This window comes from Eulemur rufifrons, chromosome 16, assembly GCF_041146395.1.
Source record: "Eulemur rufifrons isolate Redbay chromosome 16, OSU_ERuf_1, whole genome shotgun sequence".
Classification (NCBI taxonomy): Eukaryota; Metazoa; Chordata; class Mammalia; order Primates; family Lemuridae; genus Eulemur; species Eulemur rufifrons.
This window is the reverse complement of record NC_090998.1, coordinates 39,949,504-39,965,818: the sequence shown is the minus strand read 5'-3', so window position 1 is coordinate 39,965,818 and position 16,315 is coordinate 39,949,504. Positions and strand designations below refer to the sequence as shown.

Genomic DNA, 16,315 nt, shown 5'->3' with positions numbered 1-16,315 from the left:
AACTGCAAAAGAAAAAAGGGAAAAGGGAGGGAGGAGAGAGAGATTGAGTTTGCCTCTTTATTAGCTTGTCTTTCAGTTTGTCTATATTAGTTCTTATGATTGGGAAACTGAATCTCCTCTCTTTTAAAGAGTAAGGTTTTTGCTTTTTAAAATCTTTGAATTATCAATTTGGCTAAATGAATGACCATAATTTTATAGTAACCTGTGATCCTGTTTTATGACAAGTATTTTATGACAGCAAGTATTTTAAGCTTTTGATATTTGACAAACTTTCCAAAATCAAAATTCTAAATCTCATCTTTTTGACCTCAAACTAGCTTTTTAAATATTAGGGCCACTGAAAGTCTAAGAAAAACATATTGGATTATGTGGTATGTTAAAAGCATACTGGAAGCATTATGAAATATGAAATATTTAACTTCTTTGGGCTATATTTATATAAACATGTTATTAATATATGTTCCAATATAGTATGAAATTCCTAAAATTCTGATATGTCTTAGTGTATGTTATCAGTAAATAATTATGGTTATTATGTTAAATTGTATGCTACAAAAATAACCAACTTTCTTTGTCAATTGTCTCTTTACCCATGGCTATTCTAAGACTTTTGTCATCCATAGACAATTATTTTACTTTGATTCTTTTCACAAAGTGGTTTTTTAACTGGCTACAGCCCAAAGTTTGATTCTTCAAGGAAAGTCATGGAAAGGACTGATGGGTTCTCTTAAATACAGGTTTCTGATAACTTTGGAGATTATATACCACTGGACTAAAACGAAACAAACTTCTAGGACTTTAATTAAAAAGCCAGAGCCAGGTGTGGTGGCTCATGCCTATAATCCTAACACTCTGGGAGGCTGAGGCGGGAGGATCACTTGAGGTTAGGAGTTGGAGACCAGCCTGAGCAAGAGTGAGACCCCATCTCTATTTACAAAAAAAAAAAATTAAAAATTAAAATATATTATAAATTTTTTAAAAAGCTGATGCATCCATGAGTATTGCTAATTTAACCTCAAACAGAACAGAAATTAATTACATGGGACTAACTAATTTTGTATGACTTTTTTTTGAAACATTGCTGATTCTTTTTGTGTTTTGTTCCCTTGAAATCAAGAAAACTTTTTTACTTCTTTTGAGCTATTTATAGCTTACAACAAAGTATATATTTGTAAGCAAAATTGGAAGCATTTATTTTTCTCTCTCCTTGATTTCTCCAGAATTTGAAAACTATTTGTGAGTAATTAATTTGTGGCAATATAGTTATTTGCCTAAGTTCAGTAGGAATCTGTTTTCTTCTATAACAGGACACAGTGAAAAACACTGGTTATTTTACCAAGGCTTTGACTGGAATAGCTTATTTTCAGAGGTGCTCAGACTGCGTTAAGGAATTAAAGTTGACTTTATAAGGCCTATAAAAAGCCCTTTGGAAAAATTGGCCAGGTACCCCATCAGTAACATTTACTGATCTGTGGTAGTAAAGAATGTCACTTTCTGACAGGTCCTGGAACCCCAAGTTACTTTGGGACCTCGAGAAAAGAGGAATTTACCCAATTCATATAGGTATCTAAAGGCACAGATAAATCCTTGGCTTCAGTTGAGAGGCTTTCAAATCTCACTTGAGATTCCTATGAAACAGTTCCAACAAACCCAGTTTTAAAAAAGAAAGCCTATATGGCCAACAATTATTCTTACTGTACTTCATTGCAAATAATCAAGCCAAATATAATGAGACCAAACTTCATATTTGCAAGTAAATTGGTCTTACTATGATTTGCCTTTAATAAAAATGGGAAACTGGACAGAGAAAAAATGGTTCAGAAAAAAGAAACTATAGTCCACTTGTTGTTACATTTTAGCCTTGTCCACTATTTGAGTTTTTGTTATTTGCCTACAATTTGGATTGAATCCTGAATTCTTTCCTGGCTACAAGTCTCCAGATAATGTTTTCAAATTTTTCTGACGTGGACTCCATGAAATTGCCACTATCTAGACCCTCCTAACATACCTTGGGACATACAAACTCCAGGCCAAAAAAAAAAAAAATTCTGTCAGATTGCCACTGCCTATAACTGAAGATGCTTTGAGTTTAACTTCTAGAAGCTTCAGCTGGATGCTCTCTAAACTAAGGAAACTACTCTATGAATTGTTCCAAATATTAACTCTTGTTTTTCTTCTTCAAAAACTCATCTGCAATGCCAGCAGCTCCTGGAATGAGACACAGCTGTTTAACTATACTGATCTAGTCACAGGACTAAGAGACTGACCAAAAAGATAGAGGATGATATATTTCAATTTGCTCCAGTTTGTTTTTTTCCCATTGCTTAGTCCATAGATAACAGCTTGGCTTTTAATATGTAAAACCTTTTAATTTCAAAGTGAGCACTGAAAGAAATTAGAAGTATTTTACCCCGAAATATATTTCTTTGACATATTTTGGAATGGCTGCCACAGAAGTAACACTGCAAAGCTGTCTTTTGTGTGTGTGGTTGGGGGCAAATTTACATCTGTAGAGAGTCTCCATTAATGCAGTCAGGTCTGTCCATACCTGAGCTAGAAAAGATTAACTGAGAGTCTCTACTCCCTCCTGCATAGCCTTAAGGGAGGGTTGCCTGGAAGATACCAGGACATCTGGTAGCAAAGTTTGTTGTGAATACTAGTCTCTAACTACAGAGTAGTACCAACAGAGACATGTAAAAATCTGTCTGCAACTCTAGGACTGATCACAGAAGAAACTGCAAAGAACCGTAAGGCTCAACAAAGATTCTTCAACTCTATAGCCTAGGTTGTCCTATATAATCGGGTAGTGCTAGATTTCCTGTTGGCTAAACAAGGGGGAGTCTGTGCAGTGTTAAGCACTACGTGCTATATCTATATAAATACCTCAGGAAAATGGAAACCCAAGTAGAAAAAGTTTCCCAAGTTTTGTGGCTACAACAGGGCTCTACTAGTGACCCCATGCCTGATTATTCACTTGGATTCCCCAGGGCTTTAGATCAGTTCTGCAGGAACTCCTGAAGCTAGGATTCTCACTCCTTATCCTAAGGCTCATTATCTATTTAGCACACTTAAGTACTGTACTAAGACTATAAATGAAAGTACTAATATTGTCATGCAAACCTTGGGTCTGCAACCATGTACCCATGAATACTTGAAGACCAACTACAAAACAGTTTCATTCCTCTTATCTTGGGCTCAACCCCAACCATGCCTCTTGTCAGCAGGAAGAAGTCAGATCAGTAGTCTACTCTTTTTCATCTCAATAGCCCACGCCTAGGAATGAGGTGGGATGAAGCCCAGGCGGGGAATGAAACTGCCCTTTGTAAAATTAAGGGCCACAAGATAGGAACTGTGGTAGGGGAAATAGATATATAACCAGCCATTATTCCCGAGCTTGGTTTCCTATAATTGCTTACTACTCAGGAATCATATAGCTGATGGTCATAAAGATTCTTAGCTTTCTTCACTGCTCCCATAGATAGCATCACCCTTGTGAAACCTAAGGCTCGTTTTTTGAGATATCTTCTAGGCCCTGCATTCTGATGGAACAACTGACCCACCCAGACCAGTGGGCTATACCAAGGAACTGACTCAACTGGTCTTGTGACCCCTACCCAGGAACTTAGCACAAAAAGACAATTTTTACACCCCTATGATTCCACCTGAACCCAGCCAATCAGCAGACCCAATTGTCTAGCCCTTTGCCTGCCAAACTATCTTTAAAAACCATTTCTCCCAAATTCTCAGGGAAATGGATTTGAGAACTTCCTCCCGTCTACTAACGTGGCACTTGTGACGTTAAACTCTCTCTGCAGTAACCCCTGCTGTCTCAGTGTATTGGCTTCTTACTGAGCAGTGGGGCCGTGAACGTGGTGAAGCTGTAACAGTGTCTGTGCCTGTCTTTCAGTACAGGGAGGAAGGGGGACTAGAGAGATTGTCCTGCTTTGAAGCCAGGCATGGTAAGGGGGACAGGATGAGCAAGACAGAAGCATCCCAAAAAGATAGGTAGTAAGTGATGCTTGCCAGCGAAGAAGGAAGCATAACTGCAAGGGGAAAAAAGCACTAGATGGTAGACATTTTGAATCTGAAAAGAAGCTTTGAGGCTCAGCACTATAAAGGGCCAGGTGGATTCCCTTAGTCACAAGAAAACAAAACCAAAAAACTCCATTGGTGTTTTCTCAGTTATGTCATACTGTGATGGCAGACATTAGATCTTTGAATACTGACTGAAATGGGAGTTCTACTTTTTATATCAAAATTGTCAGATTCCCTTGAAGATATAACCCAGGAATATTGTTGCAAATTGGCATTTTTCACCTAAATGGGAAGAGTCAGTGATTCCAGAAATTTAATAGAAGAGCCTAGTATTAATGATGCCACAGGTGATGTTTTCAATTAGCAGCATTTTAATGAGATTTGTAGGGTGGTTAAGAGCTAATCCTGTAATATATGGAAAAAAACTCAGAAAGCAGGCCTATATCTGGCAAATCTCCTGAGGTTTGGCTTTGCTGATTCAGATTTCTTTGACTAAACTTTTAATATCCTACAAGCACTCTGGAAGTAAATTTGTTTCTGACTTTCTTCAGATACTTTTCAGTTTCCAAAATAAGTGAGGCTAGCAAGTAGATTTGAAATTAGAAGTTTTAAGTGACTTTCTAAGCTAAAGGAAAATAAAAGCACATTGCTTATAGATATAAGTGTTAACTGACAAGTAATTTAGCAGAGTAGAAATGTAGGACTCAAAGACTTAGGAGAAAAAAGAGAAATCAGCTTAATTTTGGGGTAAACTTTGAGATGTACATAATAAATGTATATCTGGTATGTCATAACTGATCTAAACTGATCTCATAATTGTGCTGCAGAAATAGAATGATTTATACTCAAGAAGCACTTCCTAAAGTGCTTAAAGAACATTAAGCCAGTTTTGAGATTTGGGAAAAAGTTCCAGAAACAGTATTCCCAAAGAAAGACTGTCAGATGACCAGTGTCTCTATCAGGGACGGCATAAAATCCAGATAATGATGTAGTTTTATCTACTGCTCACTTGTGTTTTGTGTCATACACAACTGTCCGTGTTCCTGGGTTGAAGTTGGAGGGGAGTAGTTAAGCTATTCAGGACAGTTGTATAAAACACCTTCTAGAAACAGCAGGCCCTGTTGAGTTGCATCATTTTTACTATATGTTTTTAAATAAGTCACTTATGTGTCCTTTGGTATTAATACTGTAAAGACAATGAACTAGAGAAGAGGAAGAAAACGATAGGTGTTTGCAGAATAATTTAGTATGATTTATTACTGTGACAATGATGTTATGCTCTGTAAAGGGACCTTACCTTTAATTTGTTTATTGCTATATCCCTGCCATCTAAAATAGGGCCAAGAACATAGTAGGAGCTCAAAGACTATTTAGTGAATTAAATGAAAAGATTTTGAAGGGATTTACTGATTCAATGTCAAGCTGATTGTTTTTACCCCAGTAGTGTGATGGATATGCATAGACCTCAACAAAATCCCTCACCCTTTGTGATAATGTTTCAAGATGGCCTGTTGACGATCTCTGTAAAATCAGGCCTTGGTATAAAAAGGTGGTCATCCTAGATGACATAGAGATCAAACCCATTACCTTGACTTACTAATACACAGCACTAAGTAATTAAGCTCACCAGCCTCTCCCCTCCCCCAATTTGGATTTAATTGACATGGGAGATGGCCTGGAAAGGTTTCTAAAAACTCTCCAGGTGATTCCAATGCACAGCTAAGATTGAGGGCCGCTGGTATTTAGATGCCTATCATACACACCTGACTTTGAATTCGGTAATGAATATTCAACTACAGTGGAAGATGATTGGAAAACTTTTATTTCCAAATACTTTGAGACTTAAAAAGCAAGATCTAGGCTGTAGTTTTTAAGACGATCTTCAGTACAAATATGTTGTATAATAGATTTAACAGTAGTCTTTCTTGCTTTGCAATGGTGAATTATGTGATATATAGGAGAGGGCCAAAAGGGACGCAATAAGTTGGAAGAGTCACTTTTCCAGAGTACTATGTGTGTGAGTGTCTGTATTTGTTTAATTATCTATTTAAGTGGATAATATCCCTGTTCTTAAGTAGCTGAATTACAGTATGATCTGAAAGACTTTCTTTTATTATGTTAGTTTTTTGAATACTGTTAAAGGGACTATAAATAAACTTTATTTACGTTAGTACAAAGTTTTAAAGGATGTGACAGACCAGAGCAGTGGTTTTCAAACTGCAAGTTATAGTCACCATTTAAAAACTGAAGTCAAGTAGAAGATACCAAAATTAGTAAGCATTGTTTTGTGAAACTTGTTTCAGTTCTATAGATACAAACACATGTATGTATATATTGGGTATTAATACAAAACGGCTTACTTAAATGTGAATGGTATTCAAAGAGATTTGAAAGTCACAAGACTAAAGCATGTGAGAAGACAGAAGAAAAGAGGTTTTTGTCTTATCATTCCCTTAATGGAGCCAGATGGTTAAGCACATTCATTTTCTCCCCTTTTCTCTGTCTTTTATGCATTTTTTGTTTGTGTGTTTTTTACCCAGTTGCTTATTTTGGGGATCTGGTCATATTGTTCAAATTCTTTGATATTATTTCTTTATCTAAAGAGTGAAAATAAGTATACTTTGTTGGTAATGTAGTTCAAGATTTTATAGCATTAACTTGTTTTATTCTTTATTTCTTTAGAGATGGGTTCTCACTCTGTCACCCTGACTGAAGTGCAGTGGTGCCATCATAGCTCACTGCAGCCTCAAACTCCAGGTCTTAAGCCATCCTCCTACTTCAGCCTCCCAGGTAGCTAGGACTACAGTCACCTGGCTAGTTTTTAAATTTTTTTGTAGAGGTGGGGTCTTGCTATATTGCCCAGGCTGGTCTCAAACTCCTGGGCTCAAGCAATCCTCCCACCTTGGCCTCCTTAAAGTTCTGAGTTTACAGGTGTGAGCCACCTGGCCAGGCTGACTTGTTTGAAAAGATGATATATTTTTTTATTTTTTTTATTGAGACAGAGTCTCACTTTGTTGCCCGGGCTACAGTGCCATGACTGCCATGCTGTGTGCCTAGCTCACAGCAACCTCAAACTCCCGGGCTCAAGCAATCCTTCTGCCTCAGCCTCCCGAGTAGCTGGGACTACAGGCATGTGCCACCATGCCCGGCTAATTTTTTTATATATGTATGTTTTCAGTTGTCCAGATCATTTCTTTCTATTTTTAGTAGAGACAAGGGTCTCGCTCTTGCTCAGGCTGGTCTCAAACTCCTGACCTTGAGCGATCCTCCCGCCTCGGCCTTCCAGAGTGCTAGGATTACAGGTGTGAGCCACCGTGCCCGGCCTCATACTGTATTCTTTAATGGTTTTGTGCTTTGTTGTTGTTTTTTTTTTCTTTAAATGTCACCCAATGACTTTTGGAATTTACCTTTTTGTTTTTTCTCTGTGTGTGTGTGTGTTTGTGTTTTTAAGTAGAGTTGTTCTAAGTAAGATTGACTTATCTTCCTTTGCATATTCACCACTATTAAGTTTTTTAGACCGAACTTCTAATACTTGAATAGGCTCAAAACATTTAGTCCTTTTATTATTTGGAAGGCATTTTAAGGAGGTCAGTTCATCCAATCCTGAGTCAACTCATCTTTGTAAAGAAATAATTGAATCTTTTTACAGAGTAGACCTAACAAGACTTCTTTGCTTTGAACAAATATCCTCTTACCCTTTAGTTACTCCTCATAGAGCATGACTTTAGGTTACTTCACTTATTCTTGTCTCTCTCCTTAGATTTTTAAAGTCTTCTCAAATTTCCATAGTCAGAACTAAGTACAGTATTCAAATATAATCTGCTTTGCATAGAAAAGAATGACATTTCCTTCATTTAGACTTTGTTTTTAATGAAAACTGATATCAGTGATTTTGGCAGCCATATCACAATGTCTCATTGAAATAGATTTTTTTGAAAGCCTTAGTCATTTCTCACTATACTGAGCCATTTTATTGTTAATTTTTAGTTCCAAGATGTGACTTTATATTTATCCTTATTAAATCTTATCTTTAGGTTTAGCCTCCTGTTCCAGCCACACAGAATTACTTAAAAAAAGTTGATTCTACTGTACAGGGTATTTGCATTCCCAGCCCAGGTTCCTGTCATTTGCACATTTGATCATCTTCCTTTTCCTCCTTTTCCATGTCCTCATCCAAGTTATTTATAAAAAATGTTTCAGAAGGCAGGTTGCTTTAGGGCCCTGTGGCATACCACTAAACCTTCTTTTGGATTTTTCTACACTCTTTAGGTAGAGTTGTATAGTTATCTGTGAAGCCACTTAACTTACAAAATTCATATGTTTCACCTTGCAAAAGGATGTCAAGAGACTTTATTTTATGCATTGTTAAAATCCAGGCACCATATGCGAATAGCATTTGCTGGCCAAACCATATTATAAAAAAGGAAAATGGAGTTTGTTTATGGCTTCTAGTGATCTCTGATGCTGGTTTATATTCATGAACGATGTTTTTAGTAACCTGTTCTACAGTCTTGCTTGGACTTCATGTCACATCACTCTGGTGTAAGGTATGAAGAATATACTCTCCCCTCATTTGGAAAATTCCTACTATAGATATAAAAAGCTAACGTGATATTTGACATTATTGGAATCATGAAGTTTGTCTGAGTTTACAAAGTATCACTTAGGTCTCATCTGCAGATTTTTAAAATGTTAATATTATTCATTTTTATTTATTTATTTTAGAGACAGAGACACGATCACAGCTCACTGCAACCTCGAAGTCCTGGGCTCAAGTGATGCTCCCACCTCAGCTTCCCAAGTAGCTGGGACTACCAGCACACGCCACCATGCCCACCTAATTTTTGAATTTTTTGTAGAGACAGGGTCTCACTTTGCTGCCCAGGCTGGTCTTGAACTCCTGGCTTCAAGTGATCTTCTTGCCTTGGCCTTCCAGAGTGCTGGAATTACAGGCATGAGCCACTGCACCTGGCCTTATCTGCAGATTCTTTACTTCTCCTGGTATATAGTTCATCTAGGAGATTTTCATTCATTTAGGCATTTAGACTCCTTATTTATTTTGGTCATTAATCTACTTTTCCTAATATTTGTTCTCTATAGATGATTTTTCTTTACAGAAAAGATAGAAGAAAAACAGGAATTGAGATGTTCTGTCTCTGCTTTGTGTTAAGTAATATGCCATTTACATCAAAGAGTGGGCCTGTGCCTTCCTTACCATTTTTGTAAGTCTCAGCACATTCTGGGCTTCAGCTCAAGCTTCCTTCTTGGTGGCACATGAGTGCCATTTTTTTAAAATAGTTTCCTCCTTTTTATATATATTGTGCATGTCTGTCTGATTCTGAGTTGATGAGTGAACTTTCTAGCTAGTCTCTTTAGATATTACCCCCCTCTCTCAGATAATGTGAGATTGCCAGAATTTCATTTTTGAGAACCTCAATAGTATCATATTCCCTTTTAGCACCTCAGAGCATGGGCTTGGGTCCCATCTCCCTTACTGTTTGAATCCTGTTCTCTAAGAGTCTAGGAGCCACATCTAGCTGTGCTCCATGTTCTTCTTCCTGCTTATTTGGCTTGGTTGCTTTCTTTTAAGGCTCCTACCACTTCTCCTTTTCTGATCAATTTCTTCTTGTTCAGATTAGGCTCCAAACTATAATTCTATTCATTTCTTCTACGTTCTGGGTGATAGAATAATTAGCAAGGCAAATTTTAAAAATCATATATGCTGCTTTGTAATTGAATGAGATTTTTCAGTAGTAGAAATCTTCAATCACATGTGACAGAAGATAAGGTAATTTTTGCCTTTACTTGGTAGTCAGGACATCTTACGGACCTCATGTTAAAACTTGTAGGGCCATCTCTCCTTGCCAGGTCTCCTCCCTGATCTGACCTTACATCATCCTTCCCACAAATCCCAGAAAATCAGTCTACTTTCTTCTCAGCCTTAAACCTAACCTTACCTTCTCTCCTCCCCTCCCCTCCCCTCCCCTCCCCTCCCCTCTCATCTCCTCTTCTCTCCTCTCCCTCTTCTCTTCTTTTTTCAGACAGAGTTTCACTGTGTTGCCCTGGGTAGAGTATAGTGGTAATCATCATAGCTCATAGCTCACTGCAACCTCCAACTCCTGGGCTCAAGCGATCCTCTTGCCTCAGCCTCCCAAGTAGCTGAGACCACAGGCGTGTGCCACTGTGCCTGGCCTTAAAGTTTTTACAGCCAATTATTTACTGGTTATTTTTTCTTTTGAAGCTGATCTCAGAGTAGGGCATAGTCTCTTCAATTCTTGCCCTTTCAAGCTGTAGCTAACATAAGGATATGAGCATGCTTTGTTTCAAATGTTTTATTTTCATCATTTAGTGGAGACTAAATGAGGGTTACAAATAGGGAAGTTGAAATTCACTACATCTTATTGTCCAAGTAAGATGGCCATCTACTGCCGGTCTTACTCAAGGCAAAATGTACCAAACCTCACCCTCTCCCTTTTCTAGGCTCTTTCTAGAAGACAGCATCTCAAACAGCTGGTAGGCCTGAAGGAAGAAGTTAAGCCATAGTCATGAATTAGTAGAGACCATTCAGGGGCTGCCTTATCTCGAGAGCAATTTATACTTCAGGGGACTGTGAAGCAGCTCTTCCTGGAAACATAGTTACATATAGGAAAGATTGTTCCTGATACTGCTTCTGTTCCTCCCTTACTTCCACTCAGATGCTTTCTGCTATTCCTCTACTCTCATTGTGGATTTTCACTTAGGGCTGCACATTTTTAACATATACTCAACTTATCCTTTTAACAGGTATGATTTCTACACCTTTATATTTGATCAGAGATATGGTAAGATGTCAAGAGTTCCAAAATGATCACAATGTACATAGCACTGAATATTCTGGGGAATGCAAACAAACTGTCAAAGAACAAAATTACAAGAAATGGAGTTTAAAGGTCCTAGTTGGCTTGATTTGTGATTCTAGAATCTGGCAACACTTCATTCCATAAAATAGAATTAAATGTTCTAAAGAGCTGAGCAGAAGAATTTGGCTTTATAGACAGAGCTGCAGAAAGTAGAAACAAAGAACAAAGAGTGTATTACTTTTCAAAGTTACTTTTTCATGTAAAGTGGGGACAGGGAGACAGAACAATAAAAAAATAACAGGGTTAACATCAGGTTACTTCAGGTTACTTTTTGTGGTAAGGAATAAAGTACAGGAAACTTCGTTATAGTGCTGATAGAAAATTTAAACTGGCGTGTTTGGAAAGTTGTCTATTACCTCTCTCCTGATTTCTTGGAAAGTCAGATAACTTGGTTTGGTGATGTGGAATTTTAACATGGGTGACTCCATTTTGATTTTTAGTCTGGTTTGTTGGAGCCTAGCACAGGAGCTTAGTTCAAAACACTGAACTTACATAATTTTTATTTAACAAAAGTATAAATCATATCAATACATATTTACTAAGCACGTAAAAGAGAAGTCTTCCCTTCAAATAGCTTATGTTTCATTGAAATGAATTAAATACATGAAGCACTCAGAGAATATAGTCAAATGCTAAATTATACGTTGGCAGCAACTATAATACTTAAGAGTCTACCCAGAATGGGTTTGGGTTTTTCTAATCTATACTCAGCTCACCTCTGAGAAAAGAGCAGACTTTTGTATTTTCAAAATTGTTTCTTGCTGAATATGTTTGTTTTTGGTTGGTTATAAGCAGGAGCCTAGAATGGTATTTACCAGTAATCTTACCCTTTATGTCTACGAATGTGGGACTTATTAGTACTCTTTTGCTCCCGCAGCAGGGTAAAAGAAATGCAATGTAGCAAGAACATGAATAATTCAAATATATTTAGGATTTATATATCTTAAAATCTCTGATGAGGAAATACAATCTTGTGTATTTGGTTTGGCTGTACTGTTTCAAGTTAATTTTAGGGATAACTTTTAGAATCAGTTTTAGAACTCCAGCCCCAAATGACAGTCCTTTGCTTAGTCATGGGGGGTTAGGTGTAATGCCACATGATGCTGAGAAGACTAGGAACTGTTACTACTTATTAACCTTGCTTGGCAATGACATTTGAGAAGAAAAAAAAAAAACAAAACACCCTGCATTCATAAATGTTGACCTGTTGCTATGTTGCAAAATCCTATTTGCCTTGTTTCCTGGTAATCTTCACTAATCTTTCAAGGAATCATCAGATGTGATGTATTTGAGAATGATGTGGCAGTAAAGTCTCCCAAAGGCTAGCAGTATGTTTCTTAAGTTTTGTGATGTTTTGCATCATTTTCTGTACTATTTGTTGTGGGAGCAGTGTTAGCTTCTGATTTTAAGAAATGGAAGAACTGAGACTAAGTAGTTTTTTTGAAAACTCCATACAGTTTTAAATAGTCTCCAGGGAACAATAGTATGTTTCACTTGACAAACTAATATGGACAGGAAGACAGATTACCTACCATTTCCACTCTTCACCCATATGAGCAAAGCACACACATCTCTAACCCTAAGGAAGAGGAAAGTGCCCTCTGTGTTCTGGCCTTTGAAATATTTTTTTTTTTAGCAACTAGAAACCTGTTTCATAAAAACTCTTTAGGCTAATGGATTCAACTAATAACATATATTCTTGCTATTTAGACATTAGCAAAAAAAATTTGTATTACATCTCCATGCATCAGGTCAATAATCAAAATATTTGCTGTTTGTTTTGTTTTCCAAGAAGAATTTATAATGCTGTCTGTAAGATTCACATAAGTGTAGTCCAGTGTAAAGTGTAGTCAACTTTTGTTTTTTTGTTTTTTTTTAGAGACAGCTCTCCTTATATTCCCTAGGTTAGGTGTTTTTTGTTTTGTTTTGTTTTGTTTTTATAATCTGGCAACAAATTGTAAATGATCTAAGGTTGGTTTTGGACTCCTGGCCTCGAGGGATCCTCCCACCTTGGCCTCCCAGAACACTGGGATTACAGGTGTGAGCCCCTATGCCCAGCCACTATTTTTTTGTTTGTTTTTGAGACAGCATCTCACTCTGCTGCCCAGGCTGGAAGTACAGTGGCACAATCATAGCTCACTGCAGCCTCCAACTCCCGGGCTCAGGTGATCCTCCTGCCTCAGCCTCCTAAGTAGCTAGGATTATAGCCAAGTGCCCACAACACTCAGCTCATTTTTTAAAATTTTTTTGTAGAGATGGAGTCTCACTATGTTGCCCAGGTGTGAGCCACCACACCTGGCTGAATTTTATCAATTATGTTCTTGTCTGACTGTAATGACCCTATAATCTAATGTATTGGAGAAAATGTGTGTATACTGCTGAGGGATATAGGTGCATATAAGGGATTGCTTTTTTATCTGTCAATAGTAAAAAATTGATTTTGGTCTCTTTATTTTACAAGTATAATATTTAAATTATAGGTAAAAGTTTGAGTGTATTCCATTTTAAATGTGGGGAATGTTGACAAAAATCACTAGATCCCTAACGTTTAACCTTTTGGAGGAATCATAATTGTTTATTTTATTTCATGTACCCTGTTCCCTTTCTTTTGTACCCAGAAGTACTCTGTGCCTATACATATTTTTTCCTTTTTTTTAAAAAAAGGTTTCATTATAGATAATTTGAAATAAATGGTATAGTATGATGAACCCCCTTCTACCCATCACACTGTTTGAAAAGTCATCAATATGCTACTACTTTTTTAGCATTTATACCTCCATCTATTATTCCCCATCCTCTACTCAATAGTTTTGTTTTTTTTTTTGTAAAATTAATATACATTGAGATGCACAAACTTAAGCTGTATAGTTACAACCATGTTAACACTCACCTATCATAGTATAGAACAGTTTTATCTCCCCAGAAATTTCCCTTCCCGGCCAGGCAACCACTGTTCTCTTTAGCTTTGCCTGTTTTAGAATCTCATATAAATGGAATCATACATTATGCATTCTTTGTGTCTAGCTTCCCCCCCCCCCCAGGATTATATCTGTGAGATTCATCCATGTTGTTGTATTCCTTTGTTTTGCTGAGTAGTAGTCCATTGTATGAATATACCACATGATATACCATCCATTTTCTTAACCATGAATATTTGGGTTCTCTCCAGTTTTTGCTTTTATGCTATGAACATTCATATACAAGTCTCTGGGTAGATTTATGTTTTCATTTCTCTTGGATAAATACCTGTAAGTGGAATTTCTGAGTCAAAGGACAGATGCATGTTTAATTTTCTAAGAAACTGCCAAACCTTTTTCAAAAATGGTTATAGTATTTTACAGGCCTGCTGTTAAAGTATGAGTGTGGTTGCTGCACATCCTTGCCAACTTTTGGGTTGTCAGTTCTTTTTAATTTTAGCTGTTCTAGTGAGTACCTATACATATTCTGTAAAGGAAATTAAAATAAATTTTATTTTGATAATTTTATGGCAAGTCTTGAGATAATTGGAAATACTCTGTAATTTGGTACATGTCTTAAGATCCTTTCAAGATTTGAGTGCTGATCAGGATAGTATCTTTAAGGCCCAGGATATCCTCACCTACTAATCTATAGCCAGAGTTTATGAGGGAAAATTAATACTAATCCTTTATATCCATTTTAGCACCTTATGGTCTCCAAAGTATTTCCCCGTGCATTTGTTCTTGACAGCAGATGTGTTTCCCATTTTATAGATGAACGAATGAAGACTCAAGGGAGCTTGCATAAGATTTCCTAAGGTTTCAGGGACTGAAATTTACGACTTCTGACCTAGTTTGTCCTGTATTCTTCCATTAGCACTTCAGAGTGACTTATGTAGAATTCATTGGATGTGTGTGTTTGGCTTGCAAGTTTAGATAAGTTGATTAATATAAGAAGCTTTTTCTTGGAGGAAGTAGCTGTAGGAACATCTCAATATTAGTTGTATTCCACAGAATGTAAGACAATCTTGAAATATATACTGGTCATTGATTTGTTCTTTTCATATGACTTCTGAAGGAATTCTAGAAGTTGTTTTAGGCCTTATGGTAGATCAGCTGATGTGGTTATAAAGTTACTGTAGTTGGTACCTTAAATGTATTACTGAGTGTCCTAGAATTAATTTTGGAACTTTGTTTATAATTTTCCGAGTTCTTTTAGAAACCCCTGTCTATTATTCTTGGAAACATTCTCTTTGTACACTTAGATGGCTTTAGCTGTAAATATCTGTCATCACCCTCACTGTTGTGGTCAGGGGGATATCATAGCAGGTAATCTGAACCGAATGATTGGGATGAAACTCCACTAAAGTGAGTAATATTTATGGTTTTCCAAAGCAAATTTTAGTTAAATTTTTCAACAATAAATCTGCTTTTGCACCATTGTCAGATATTAATGTAAGTAATTTGTGTATTTTATTTTAGTGATGTCCTCGCATTGCCCATTTTTAAGCAAGAAGAGTCAAGTTTGCCTCCTGATAATGAGAATAAAATCCTACCTTTCCAATATGTGCTTTGTGCTGCCACCTCTCCAGCAGTGAAACTCCATGATGAAACTCTAACATATCTCAATCAAGGTTAGATGCTACCTCATTCATTAGTATTATTACAGACCTGCTGGATTCATATTTATACTTACATGTAAAAAGTTAGATCTTTCTAGTGTGACCTGTCAAACTAAAAGTCTTACTTCAGAGATTTGAGATCTGGTATCATATATATATTACTGGCTTCTTTTGCTCACCTGCCCATTTTTAGTTCCCAAGTCCTTCTTTCTAATCCATGTTCCCTGGATTATCCCCATTGGTTATTGTCTGAGAACTATTACCCTACCCAGCTCTATTATTTACCAGTTGTGTGGCCTTTGACAAGGGGCTTAAACTCTTTTAAGTTTCAATTTTCTTATCTGTAAAAATGGGATTGATAATACCTTAGAAAATTGTATCAGTTAAATGAGATAATATATGAAAGTACTTAGCACAGTGCCTAGTTCTAGTAAAGGCTTACAGTTGTTACTAATACTAATAATGTTATTATACTCTTGTGTATTCAACCAAGTGAATTTTACTCTTTCTGAATCTAGCAAAGTTAATTTGTGATAAATATAATATGCAGTTACTTTTTCTTCTAGGACAGTCTTATGAAATTCGAATGCTAGACAATAGGAAACTTGGAGAACTTCCAGAAATTAATGGGAAATTGGTGAAGGTAAAAGAAAATGAGTAAATCATTCTTCTACACAATATTTTTTTACTGATTTTTTTTTTTTTTAACTAATATTCTTTTGCTTCCACAAAGGGCTAATGCTTGATGGTATCTTTTATGTGCCACAATTTGTTGACAGAGTGGTAAATAGATGTGTTATTT

General features: G+C 36.6%; 1 protein-coding gene across 3 annotated transcripts in view; it reads left to right on the top strand.

The window, feature by feature from the left end:
* The window catches only part of TFCP2 (transcription factor CP2), a 54,823-nt gene that overhangs the window by 19,300 nt on the left and 19,208 nt on the right, over positions 1–16,315 (top strand). For all 3 annotated transcript variants that reach the window (XM_069490019.1, XM_069490018.1, XM_069490017.1), the window contains exons 3-4: positions 15,374–15,525; positions 16,080–16,156. In XM_069490019.1, the coding sequence (XP_069346120.1) occupies positions 15,374–15,525; positions 16,080–16,156 (229 nt within the window). The remainder of the gene's footprint in view (positions 1–15,373; positions 15,526–16,079; positions 16,157–16,315) is intronic.